At 36.0% G+C, this 13,639-nt stretch overlaps 1 protein-coding gene across 1 annotated transcript; it reads right to left on the bottom strand.

Annotated features, from left to right (window-relative positions):
• Positions 1-121: 121 nt before the first annotated feature.
• Positions 122-12,935, bottom strand: plb1 (phospholipase B1). The gene is made up of 42 exons (XM_057344343.1): positions 12,824-12,935; positions 12,525-12,593; positions 12,380-12,443; positions 11,875-11,909; positions 10,700-10,751; positions 10,078-10,129; positions 9,629-9,685; positions 9,464-9,532; positions 9,108-9,172; positions 8,936-9,017; positions 8,529-8,633; positions 8,223-8,291; positions 7,923-7,991; positions 7,616-7,708; positions 7,483-7,543; positions 7,325-7,383; positions 7,089-7,162; positions 6,902-6,945; positions 6,453-6,561; positions 6,279-6,330; positions 6,080-6,160; positions 5,896-5,961; positions 5,516-5,616; positions 5,323-5,404; positions 5,060-5,164; positions 4,835-4,930; positions 4,549-4,620; positions 4,366-4,443; positions 4,227-4,290; positions 3,771-3,829; positions 3,626-3,693; positions 3,443-3,486; positions 2,830-2,929; positions 2,701-2,752; positions 2,386-2,466; positions 2,108-2,173; positions 1,868-1,962; positions 1,693-1,774; positions 1,299-1,403; positions 1,007-1,102; positions 825-899; positions 122-598 (listed from the first exon to the last, which is right to left on the bottom strand). Exons 1-42 carry the CDS (start codon positions 12,897-12,899, stop codon positions 326-328), a joined length of 3,297 nt encoding a protein of 1,098 aa, XP_057200326.1. The 5' UTR covers positions 12,900-12,935; the 3' UTR covers positions 122-325.
• Positions 12,936-13,639: the final 704 nt, after the last annotated feature.

The raw sequence follows: 13,639 nt of genomic DNA, 5'->3' as shown, positions 1-13,639 counted from the left end.
TCTGAGAACAATGTTCTCTATAAAAAAATCTTATAAAATATATATTTAAACAAATAATAATTACAGGGAATTTTATTCTGACCATTTTTAAAGTAGATAAATACTGTAAAACCCTGTTTTGTGTTGATAATGTCAGTTTAAGGTTCAATAAAAATCATTTTAACTTTATTGCTCATGGTCAGATATAAGCAGGGGCAGTCACTGACAGTATTACAGTCATACGTACATTATCTATCATTACTATTCTTATATAAATAATTTACAACAACAATTTACAAATGGAATTTTTTATCTTATTTATCTACATTTTCTTTCTACAAGCCTATTAAAATTGAGTTCCTGTCATTTCACTCTTAGTATCGTTCTGGCTTCTCTTTCGGCTTCTTCGGTCTCTGTAGTAGAAGAAGATCCACGTTATGGCCCAACCAATCAGCAAGCCTCCCACAGCCAGAAGGGCAGCGCCCCAGGCAGGTATGGAATCACTGGAGGACTTTGGAGGGAGTGGAGTTCCCGGTTGAACCGTAGTGGGTATGACCGTGGTTGAGATGTTAGAGTCACTATTCACACTGTTTACTAGTGTAAAGATAAAAGGATGCTCCTGCAGGAGAAAGATATCAAGAAATGCATGATCTGAATGTGTATTTTATCATATTTTGGTGCATCGTAATTTACAAAATGTGTTATTCTGCAACTATTTTGTAATATAAATAGTGCAAGCTGAATATTTACACTAAAATTGCCCTGCATAGCAGAAACGGTAGGGTTGAGTGTTTTAGCAATAAAACACTAGATGTTCCATGTAGGAAACACTGCCGTCAACTCACCTTTGTGGGACAGTGAATCTTACTGCGGTCATATGTGAAATTATTGTAGGTCTGTTTACTCCCCACAGGCTCCAGCTGCAATAAAAACAAGTGTTGTTAGGGACAGAAGAACTGCTGTGACATAGTATGTGTGTGTGTGTGTGTGTGTGTGTGTGTGTGTGTGTGTGTGTGTGTGTATTTACCATGTTGTTCCAGAGAGAGATAGCCATCTCTGCATGTCCACGTTCAGTGAAATGAAAACAGTCCACAGAGAAGAAGCTCAGGTCTGGTGTGCCGTCCTGGGAGAGAGATTACAGTTTTGATAGCTCTTCAAATGTGAGCTTTATGTAAATTATGGTTGCACGCTCTTCATAAACAATATAATAGTACACCGATATATTTACTCTGCATTTATATTCAACCATAAAGTGTACTCTGTCTACATGTGTGTGTGCATAAGAGATCTTAGACGGACCCAAGGCCCGGGACACCAACCCCAACCAATGGAAGAATTGAGTTTTTAAAGAAGGGTTGTAGCACCACTGCAAAGTCCTCTCGTTTGTCATACCGACCACCATACACAAGCCTTTCAGTCTCTGTCTGACATAGACAACAAAATATTGATTACAGATGTTCATTAGAAATGTGTCTTAAACTGTAGGCAAGGTCTTGCTTTCTCTTAGATTCATGCCTTAACACGGCAATGACACGGTTAAAATATTATCGTTTGTTTTAGATGTAATGCAATGTGTATACATGATTTAAGGTTAAAAAATGCTGTATTTTCCAAAAACCTGTTTTACAAATTTCACCTTTAAATACTTTGACAAGTTTGACATTTCCTGTCAAACTCAGCTAAGCATGACTAATTTAAGTAACAACCACAGACCTGGAGATCCCTGTTGATCTTAGTCATTTCACTCAGTTCTGGAGAGTTCTGACCAGGTTTCAAAAAGCACGGACAAATGTTCCTGTCACAAATACATACAACCATGAAAATGCTGTTGATGTACAAAAGAACAAAGAAATTCACTAATCGTTCAATCACAGATTCATTGATTTACTCTTGCAGAAGGCTGCAGCCCAGAGTGTCTCTCTTTACTTGACGCAGATCCTTGATCTCAAAAATTTCCACAAAATTCACCAACACTCTAGGAACCTACACACACATACACACACAAAGGAAAATCAACTTTGGCCTATATCTTGTTTCAAATTGTGTATGTGAGGATGAATTCACCTGTACAGATGAAACTAAGGAAAGTATGCAGCATTTTGTATAATAAATATCATGTGTGACTCACCTCATTATACAGCATGTCTAAACTATCTCGGATGTAACCAATGTACTTCTGAGGGGACAGAGAAGCCTGACCAGAGAGAAAAAGGTTTTATATAATTACTACAGTAATCTTCAGAAGAAAAACATTAAAATTGAACAAAAGAACAGCTTGGTTTGTCAGTAAGAATGTATTTTAAAATGCTTAAAGGTCACTCCTGATGTTTTCTGTGTCCTCTGACGCAAATAGAAACTTAATTTATAATAGCAGGCTGAGCTCCATTATTGCGAACATCCACTCACCCGGTCATGACAGAACTGGCAAAGGTCATTTCCCCCAATAAACAGTGTCACCAGTTTCCAGTCATTTTCAAAATTCACTTTCTGAGAAGGCCATCAAATAAGAAATTTATTCGATTGAATTTGATTCTTTATCATCAAAAAATTGTGGACAGTGTTTTCAGTGTAGTTCTTTTAAATACCTAAAAATATCCACTGGAAATGTATACATGACAGGTCACAATTATTGTCATATGTATAAAAAAGTTTAGATTAAAAATGCACAAACTAATGGATGAAATAATTTGATATACAGTTTGGAAGAAGGGAAGAACATACATTGCTACTGTTTAAAACCGTGATGAGCTCCCTCACTTGCACTGGTATATTACTGATGAAAAAAGAGAGAAAGCATAAGAATATGTTGTAAATTGCATGTGAGCATCTATTTATATGTGTGGTTCTTACCTTGCTTTGGCTCCTGACACTGCCATATTGAAGCCTTTTGTTTGTTTATTTTTTCCCAGTGAGAAGCCGAAAACATTTGGATTGAACTTCTTGAGAATATCTGTTACAACACAATGATATGCACATTAGAATATTAAAAGTACAGACTAGGGTCAATAATGCTTAATTCATAACCAATAAAACCATAACGTAAATAACAGCCATTAAAAACTGCAGTTTAAAGGTCCAATGTGTAATTTTTTTGGGAGGATCTATTGACAGAAATGCAACATAATATACATAACTATGTCTTCAGAGGTTTATAAAGACTTAACATAATGAAGTGTTATGTTTTTATTACCTTAGAATGAGGTATTTCTATCTACTGTACATACACCACGGGTCCCCTTACATGGAATTCACCATGTTGTTTCTACAGTAGTCCTAAAGGGATAAACTGCTCTACAGAGCATGTGTCTTTAATACATTATCTCCTTCCGCAAAGAAGTGAAAATGTGATGAGCCGTTGGTTGCAATTTGCAACATCACCACTAGATGTCGCTACACTTCATACACCGGACCTTTAACTCTCAATCCAGCATTTAAAATAAGCATTAGATAGGGAAATACTCACTTGGCACTGTGGAAACTGTTTCCAAAGTATTATCCCCACCAATGCTGTCAATCACATTTAAAATAGACACTTTGAAAACATGCAGAAGATGTAATAGTGCAATAGTTTCAAGGAAGATAAAGATTGAGAAAGCAGGGAATATGAGATCAGGGAGCAGTGGTTGTTTAGGGATTTGATTCTTACCTCCAGGAGACCCCTCTCTCCTCATCTGATAGTTCAAGAAGGTTTTTAGCCTTTGCACCGAAGCCGGCCTGACGGGTGTGGAACAAGAGTCACTGAAGGACACAACACACAATCGTACACATACACTGTACAGACACACACTTACAGTGATTGAATCTCCCACAGATGCAACTACATTAATGTCACCTGGACGCAGCCTGTGAACTGAGAAAGAAACATAAGAAACCTAAACACAACAGTATAGTATAGTATAAATACAACGATATCTGTGCCTATAAAGATAAAACACTATCGCAGGCTATTCTGTTGATGTAAAGACCACAAGCTGACACAGAAAGTTGTAATTTCATTTCAATCATAACAAGATCAAGACAAGCCTGCATTTCCTAATAAAATTGTTTTGTACCTTTATCTGAGTTTTTTTACTTTACTGTATGCAGCTTTATTAAAATGCTTATACAATATATGCAATACAAACTCAACTTTATTACCGTGCCATTAAAACACACTACATTTAAAGCTAACAAACCATCTGATGGTTTTATACTGACCCATAAAAAATGAATGAATAACCACATCCATGAGATTTATTTTCTCTTACCTGATGTTGGTATCACACCAACACCAACTGCTGTATCCACACATGAGAAATCACTTCCCCAATTCTGAAGTAAAAGGGAAAACATATTTCGAGCGTTTCGAGGCAGAGCTGTTTATGAAATGCATTTTTTGTGACTTACAGCAGGAGGAAAAGGAGTGGGAGGCTTTGTTTCGTATGTGTAATTGCTGTTGTGATAGGTCTTCAAATATGGGGCAGACTGAGGAAGAACACAGAAAACAATGTATTACTGTGTGTGACAACATTATACAGATTAAAAAGGGATATATATGTATTCATGTTCTATATTTATAAGTAAATTCACCTTTTCAGGACATTTGACAGAGATGCCAGCAGTAAAATCTTGACTGTCTGTCTTATTACCTAAGGGCTCCAGCTGTAAGGGAGAGAGAGAGGATCCATATATGTTAGTGATGGATTAAAATGAATAGATTTCATCTGTTAGCTGGACATATATCCTACATTACGTTACAAGACTGGCTATTTCAAGATATTGAAATAGGGCTAAAATACACAAAATTATATGTATAATGCATTATTCCTCAGCGTCTAAACAGTTGTACATACACAAATATATAGTATATGCCCACCATGTTGTTCCAGAGAGCTCGCGCCATTAGAGTGTGAGCTTTTTGACCAAGATGAAAACAGTCCGGAGAGAAATAGGAACGGTCAGGCCTTCCATCCTAAAAATAGAGAAAGAGAGAGAGAGAGAGAGAGAGAGAGAGAGAGAGAGAGAGAGAGAGAGATGGCATAGGGAGAGTGAGAGATCAAGAAAGTACAGAGTGTCTAATAAATTATGGTTTGTTCTTTACCTCCAGGAAAGGAAGAAACACATTTCTTAAGAACGGCTGCAAGACCACAGTGAAGTTCTCATGCGTGTCATATCGCCCTGACTCAACCAGCTGCTTCATAGAACGCTAAAAAATATTATTATAAAAATATAAACTACTTTATATAATACTAAAATTAGCAATTTTTGTATTTGTTTGTGTTAACAATGCCACTTAAATTGCAGACACAATGATAGCAATGTTAATTGTCTCAAAAAGAACAAACTCTATTAAGCATTTATTACCTGATAAGCTTTATTGAAATCCTGCAACTTTTGGAATTCCAAAGATCCATCTTTAGGTTTAAGAACACACGGACACAATATACTAAAAACAAAGCAAAGCAAGATGTAGTACTTAGCTTATAATATAAACATATCAAAAGCTTCAAAAATAAATTACTTTAACTGGGTCAAACAAAAATCAAGGGAAACTCACTTGACCAGCCAGGTGGGACAGCCAATACTGGGGTCCTGATGCAGACGGCGCAATGGAACTATATGCAGGAGCTCCACCAGGTTCACCAGGGCACGAGGTACCTGGAGGAAAAGACTGAACTGGTTTGAACTGGAAACAGGCAGCAGTGGTATATGGTAACGTTTGGTGAAAAGATTTTAATATGAAACATTTCTCAACAAGTTTTTCTGAGATTAAATTATCCGGGCTAATGCTGACTGGATTAAGCCTCAACGATTTTATAGATCTTTTTTTCATGGAGTGTATGTAAACAACTGTCTCAACTGCATCCATATTTATTTCTCCTACGGAAACTTGAGAGAAACAGATGTAAGAAAACAAAACTTAAAAGACAGCCTCACCTCACTGTGTAATATGTCCAGAGCTTCACGTAAACGCTTCACAATGTTATCAGGAGAATAATACAGCTGGGATGAAATACAGAGAAAATGCAACTCTATTAACTTTGATCATACATTTTAAACTCAATTATGTAATTCTGATAATAAATTGTGATAACAATAATAAATATTAACATCAACATACAGTATTAGAGCAGTAGTCACATATGTCATTTCCCCCTATAAAGATGGTGATAACTTTCCAATCGTTTTGGAAATCAATACGCTGAAATAACACAAAAAAATTCAGATATTTTTTATTTCATTTAAGATATTGGGGTCAAATTATTCATTTTTTATTTGTGAAGGTGTCAGCGTGTTTTGAAATTTTGAGAATGACTTACTGAATCTGTTTTCATTCTTGAAACAACAGCATTAGCTTGCTTGACCATATCACTGGAACATGACAAAACTAGGTTTCAGTCATAAAAATATAGATTTTTGGTAATACTGAAGATTTTAATTTATGAATTTCAAGCATTCAGCCCCTGGTTCATTGGTTGAGAGGAGCTACTCACTCGGATTTGGCTCCTGGTACTGCTTGGTTTAAAAAACTCTGTGCAGAGTTCTCACCTCCCTCTCGCAGTGAATAGCCAACAAGCGAAGGGTTAAACTCTTTCAGAATATCTACAGGAAAAAATAATTTTGTATAACTTGGCACCAAAGTGTGAATATGTGAATATGATTTACTTCTAAGAATGAGTTAATGATAAACTGTGTGGGCAATTTGAAAACAATAATATAAATATTTTATTGCGCTCTTTTTGTATTATCTAAATTTGATTTTTGGTCGTAACATCAAAAGTCAATTTAAATAGAAATAAAAACTTTAAACTGTTTAGCGGGATCAAACATTTTAAATAATTATTGAATAATTTCCCAATAATTTAATTATTAGATTATGATGTTATTTCTGATTAATGATCATCAATCTAAAATCGTTTTAATACAGACGTTGTTCACATACTTGGCAAAGTGGTCACAGTTGTTAGGTTCTTGTCCCCACCGATGCTGAAACATAAAAACAGGCATATTTTGCACCCAGTGTTCTTGAAGGAGAAGGTCCTCTGAGAGAATTGTTCACATCTAGGAATTTGTTTCTATGATTCATTTGGATAAAACTGAACCAGTGGCAGATCAATGCAGACACTCACCACCATGAGAGACCGCGATACTCTCTGAGCACCCCCAAGAGATTGCTTTGTGCTGCACCCACCCCATTGCCTGCCTGTTTTTTGAGCAAAGGAAATGACATCACAAACTCCATGACCCATGATACGTGAAAAACATGTACAGATGCGAGTACATATATAAATTAAAGTTGAAACGCAGTTCTTCAAAGAACAACATTTCAGTTTAGGAATGTAGATACATTTGAAAAGTCTATTACCGTCAACGAATCCCCCATCGCTGCCACCACTTTGATATCTGCAGGCCTCAGGGCATGAACTGCAAAACAGACATGGAGGATCAAACTTAAAATTTAAATATTTCCCATAATCCCCAGCTATTAAATGTCTTAAGATGCATGGTCAAATTTTTATTTACCTGAGGTAGGAACAGTGGGAGATGGAGCTCGGTCCTCACAGGTGAGCTCAGTTCCCAACACCTGGTTGGTGAAATGAAGTTAAACACAAGTGCTACATGTGTCACATGACATGTATGATGGGCATGGACTTACTGGATCTAGACGTGGAGAGATTTCTGCTTTTTGTGAGATTTTCAGCTCAGGTTCAGCGTGTGTATTATGTTGTGTTCGCAAATACGGCCTTTCCTGTGTAAGAAGCAACCGCTTAGTAAAACAAAGTTTAGTTGAGGTGTGTAAGTCTCTGTCTGCATGTCTGTGCAAAATAACATTAACATCCACATGTGCAAACACAAACCCCATTCAAACAGTAGAGTATAAGTGACAAAAAGTGCTGAGAACATTTTGGACAGAAGAAAGGTCGATTTATGCACCTTTAAAATGAAATCTCTCTCTTTCTCACCTCAGTAGGGCATGGAATGTCGATTAAGCCCCTCCCCTCCACTTCAGTCTTGGCTGACATTGGCTGCAGCTGTGAGAATAATGACGACATATGAGATCTCTTCCTTACTTACAGGTAAGATTAGATATGCGGGTCTAAATTAGTTTATCATCAAGAGCTAATGTACACCTGTTATCTGTCGCATCAATCTGAGGGAAACTTTACAACTCTAAACTGATATAACTGAACTTTTCACCTTTAAAAGTAGGCTCAATGTTCACACAAAAGAATCCGAGGGTTGTTGCATTAATATTAACTTACCAAATGTATCCAGAGTTGTAAAGCCAGTTTGCTTAGGTCAAGTGTGGTGTCAGCTGTTGTTGCTTCCTTCTGTGAAATTCAACACTGTTTAATAATAACAAAAATAATACCCTTAAATAATCATTTTCAGTACATACATGATACAGTGTGCTCACAGAGATCAATGTGAGCAGCAGGTATGCGTGGTCTTCACCATAGCATAGTGATTCAAATAAAATTAACACTAAATAAGCCTGATGCCTGTCTCAAAGATCCACCAGGATTCGGTTTATAAATTATTATATTTATGTTATGAAACATACTCACTGGGGCTGACAGATCAGTGTGCACTGGCCTGGACTGAAGCGTCACGCTGAAATCTTCCCTTTCACTGAACCAGCCTCTGTTCTTTAGAACAGCACTGACAGATTCCTGTTCAATGCACATATAACATATAACGTTGAACAACTCAAAGCATTACTTTTTAACATATAGGTCAATTATCAGTTGGGATGTCCACGATGAAGAAGAAATGTTTAAAAAGAACGTATTTGTTTAAAAAGGTTCTTAGAAAAGTAATCTGCTAGAAAATCTTAAAAAAGGATAATCATTTTTTGTATAAACTTCAATGTATTTTTTTTAACTACAAAAGTTATGCAGAGGTCATATGAAAGTATGTGTTTACGTGTCTTTTAGTACACATATTCACACACAGTGTACAGTATTCATAATACCTGCAAAGATGCCATGAGCATTACTGTGTCCAGCCTTCTTCTTTTTATACTGTATTCCTCCTCACACTGGCACTGACAAACTCTACAATCAAAGACACAACTTAAGATAAAGGTTTGGATCATAAAATATTATTATGATTGAGTTTGGAGAACATTCCCAAACACAACTGACCGGTTATGAGATTTAGCAGTTGGCAGTCGACCCCAAACAACAACATGAACAAGTGTGTGCTTTAACTGGAGATTAAAGAAAACTGTTAATGTCATACACATTCTTACTTAAAATCTCAATGTGAATGACAAATTAAGTGGTAATACTTAACAATGAGAACTAATAAGATTAAAAAACAATGCATGTGAAGAACCATTGTAGAATTAAAAGGAGTTTATAAATACTTTTGTTCTTTATCATTTAATGTTAGCGATTTCATGTGAACAAACTGATTAATAAATGGACCCTTTTTTTTATCAAATGTTACCGGCTACTACAGCTACTACTTTTGTCTGAATGATACTCAGGATCTGTACCTTCTTGTAAAGGCTATCCAGTTCTTTCTCCACTCTGCTTACTGTTTCATTAAGAGCTGCTTTGAGGTCCTAAGGCAAGAGGAAAAAAGAATGCAGAATTAAAGCTACTATTCCTAAATGTATGTAAAAATGTCTGAACGTGATCTGCGATGAATGTGGTGTTACCTGGCCTTCACACACACAGGGCTCTTCAACTGGTACAAAAAACAAGAGCAGCTTCCACTGTGGGAGAGAGGAAAGAAAGAAAGGGATGGATGGATGCAATGACAAGATATGAGATGTTATTGGTTGTAACTTTTATATTGTTAGATATATTGTATGAATACGGCACACTTGACAAACAGAAGGAAAGTCACACAGCTTTGAAATGACATGAGTAAATGATGAGTAAATAAGACAAGAATGTTTATTTTTGGGTGAACTATCATTTCAAGATAAGAAATTGTCTCAATGAATCACTGTCCTTCCCCCAAGCGTCTCAAATATATCACACCCCAGGGTTAATACATTTTTTAAGAGTTTTAGGTTCCAGTTTGTGCCCTATTTGTGGAAAGAGCCTTGAGTGCTTTTGTGTGCTTGTGTTTGCCCGAGTGTTTATACAGGACTGTGTTTACCTGAGTGGAGCTGAAGGACTGTGTAATGCCCTCTGCTTGATCCATGACGCTCCTGTTGTGCAAACACAGACACAGTCGGCCTACTGTAAAAAGCCAATGTGTTTAATAAAATAGCAATTTGTTAATTCATGTCAGTCTGTGGGGCAGGTTTTGCATGCTATATACAATACTATACTATAGTATACTGTAGTATAAGATACTATACTGTATGCAAGGATATTCAAATGTACCCACATGGAAATTAAAACCTGAAATCACATTGTGGGGGCCAATCACAATGTCTTAAAAATAAAAATTCTGTCATCACTTACTCACCCTCGAGTTGTTCCAAATCTGTATAAATGTCTTTGTTCTGATGAACACAGAGAAAGATATTTGGAAGAATGCTTGTAAGCAAACAGTTCTTGGCCACCATTGACTACAATTACAAAGGTAGTCAAAAGAGCCCCAGAACTGTTTGCTTTCCTACATTCTTCCAAATATCTTTCTCTGTGTTCATCAGAACAAAGACATTTATGCAGATCTAGAACAACTTGGGGGTGAGCAAATGATAACAGCATTTTATTTTTGGGTGAACTGTGCCTTTAATTGTAGACAAGTATAAACGTGTTTGTGTGTTTACCTCTGACTGGGGACATCGAATGTCACATCAGGGTTAAAGGTGAAGAATATTTCTAAAAGAAACGTAAACATTGTTATGTATTTACTTTTCTATTGTACATTTGTTACATACAGTATATGCATTTTAGCAGACGCCTTTATCCAAAGCGACTTACAGTGCACTCAATCTATACATTTAATCAGTATGTGTGTTTCCTCGAAATCAAACTGTAAAAAACTTTAAAAAATACATTTTCCAAGATTTACATAATCCTAACCTTCACCTCTGTTCAATGCAGGGGTCAGTGCACCTGTTGCATTGACTGTTATCTGTACAGTTCCTGCTATCTGCTACAGATGTTAATTCTTGTTTCTAACTTTGATCAGCTTCACACTTATACAAAACTAATTTATCTCCTCAATACAAATACAACAGTCAACACTGTAAAAAGATATTTACGAGGAGCTGTAGAAAGGAAGTTGAATCAGTGGCATCATCTGCACAGACGGCTGTGATAACCGTATCAGAAACGGTAGTGAAGAGAATAATAGTATCAGGCCAACTAAACTTGATCTACCCTAAACCATGAACAGAAGTGTACAGTTCATGTTAAGATAAGTATTATCACTGTCAATGTGATTGAGATTAGGGACATCCTTTTACAACATGCCTCAAGGACTCTCATTATGGTTCCCATTAACGTTTTTAAACGACGGAGGTTAAAAAGATCTGTTTATAAAATAAATGGTCTCCTACGAGGTATTCTTCCACTTAAATATGTTATGTTAATTACACTATAAGACAGAAAATATCTATTTTTTAAGCATTTTTGAGAAATTCAGGTTTAAAATGATCATTTCTCATGTGGCCTTGACTTTCATCCAACCTTTCTTTTCACTTCAAAGTGCTCCGATTAAATCTCTCCTAACCCTTTATACAGTGATCTTTTCTAAAATCATACCTGACAATCACACCGAAAGTGTGAAAGGCCTTTGTGAGCTCAATCAATACGTTTTGTTACTCAGTAACAAAAAGGGTAAATGCAGAGAGTGAAAGTTTAATAGTGACATTCTGATACAACTAGAGAGATGTGTAATGCAGATAAAGCTTAATCTGTTAATTCATTAGATGCTGTATTTTTGCATGTGATATCAATCATCAACTACAATATTTCTGTAGAAAAAGAAAGGTCTTACCTGACAGTCTGTTCAGGACTGTACTTTCATCAGATCTAATGTACATAAAAAATAAAAAGTTTATTGATACAAAGTTAGTACAGTTTGTGATATGGTAGACACAATACATTTTTTCAATAAACTACTAAATAAACCATTTATTTTGAAGAAATATACATTTGCTTTTCAGCAGACAATGAAAATATATTAGCATATGTCTATTTGTATAATTCTCCATAATGTTGTCTTTTTAAATATGTGAAAAAGTTGCTACTTCACAGAGACTGTGACTCTGTGATAGGAGCAAACAGTGCCATTAATATTCAGTTTACTTTCCATTAAACATTTACTGTATACAGTACTGTAGCAACAAAATGAGTGAATTCAGAGAATGATCTAAATTCAATAAAAGAAGGCTCAAACTCAAGTTCAGTTCATGTGCTTTTCTGTGTCAGTCTCCTGTCAAGCTCCCGATCAATCATATTGACAGTTTAATGTGTCTGCGATAAATATGGACATACTGTACCTCTCCGCATCAGACAAAACAAGAGCAGATATCACAGACACATCAGCAGGCCTCAGAGCATGAACTATGAGAGAAATTATGCAAATGTATAGATTCATATTATGCCAAGAGATGTTTTATGTTTAACCTTTCTTACTTTTCTTACCAGAGCTCGGAGTACTGGGTGAGGGGGAGGATTTAGTGCAAAACAGGGGTCCTGACTGACCTTCAGACACTGTGCATTAATAGAAAACAACCTTAAACATACACTGACGCACAAAGTTGTATTGTAAAGGATGTACAACTTTAGAGCGTGATGGAAAATTTACTTCTACTGTACAAGCAGAAGAGAGAAATCAACTCATTTCTAAAATACCACTGCATTAAAGTGTCAGGAAAATAATCCAAGAACATATCATGCATTTATTTTGACTGGAAAGAGAACATTGAAGAGTACTGAAATACCTGAGCAACTGCATGCTAGAAGGGTCAGCATCACAATCTGTGCACGGGAATTGAACCTTTCCTTTTTTATTCCCATTATGGAAAGAATTTGGTAAACCTGTTAGGAGCTGTCAGGAGTCCAGAGCTGTTTTGCTGCTATGCTCTTTTAGCGACACCTGCTCTTTATATACGACCTTAATGTTCCTCAATCATTCAGACACACCTCCTGTTAGTTTGCATGATTCGAGGTCGGTGACAAGCTTAATTTTTATAGATCTGTCCTGCGACTTATCAGAGTGTTTACTGGTAAGATGGACTGACGTTGAGTAAGTTTATTGCCCCGGTTTAATGTCTTTTGACACAACACACTTCGGACTAGGAGATATAAAGTCGCAGTTTATCAACACAGATTATTTCCTTATGAAAAGCAGAAATTAAATTGACAAGTTAAATTTGAGTCTTTAAAACACATGCATCACAAAACAAAGATGCTAAACATCCACAGAATCTTTCGGTTGCACAAAGGGTTCTTTCAGGTTCTTCAAACAAGAAGGTAAGAAAAGATGATTCCTTTAGGAACTTTTGACTTAAAAGGTTCTTTGGAGAACTGAAAATGATTCTTCTATGGCAGTGGTTCTCAAACTTTTCAGATCAAGTACCACCTTTAATAAAATGTGTTGTTCCAAGTACCAACTAATGACTGCCATAGAAAAATCACATGAATAAACGTTAAAATTAACAGTTCTAATGTACTAATAACACAAACACTTTTTTATTTACCAGCTTTTTTAAACTAAAGAACGTTTTTTCCATGTTTTTCAAGTTAGTCAGCAGTAA

Source organism: Triplophysa rosa, linkage group LG10 (assembly GCF_024868665.1).
Source record: "Triplophysa rosa linkage group LG10, Trosa_1v2, whole genome shotgun sequence".
Lineage (NCBI taxonomy): Eukaryota > Metazoa > Chordata > Actinopteri > Cypriniformes > Nemacheilidae > Triplophysa > Triplophysa rosa.
This window is presented reverse-complemented; position numbering and strand designations above follow the sequence as displayed.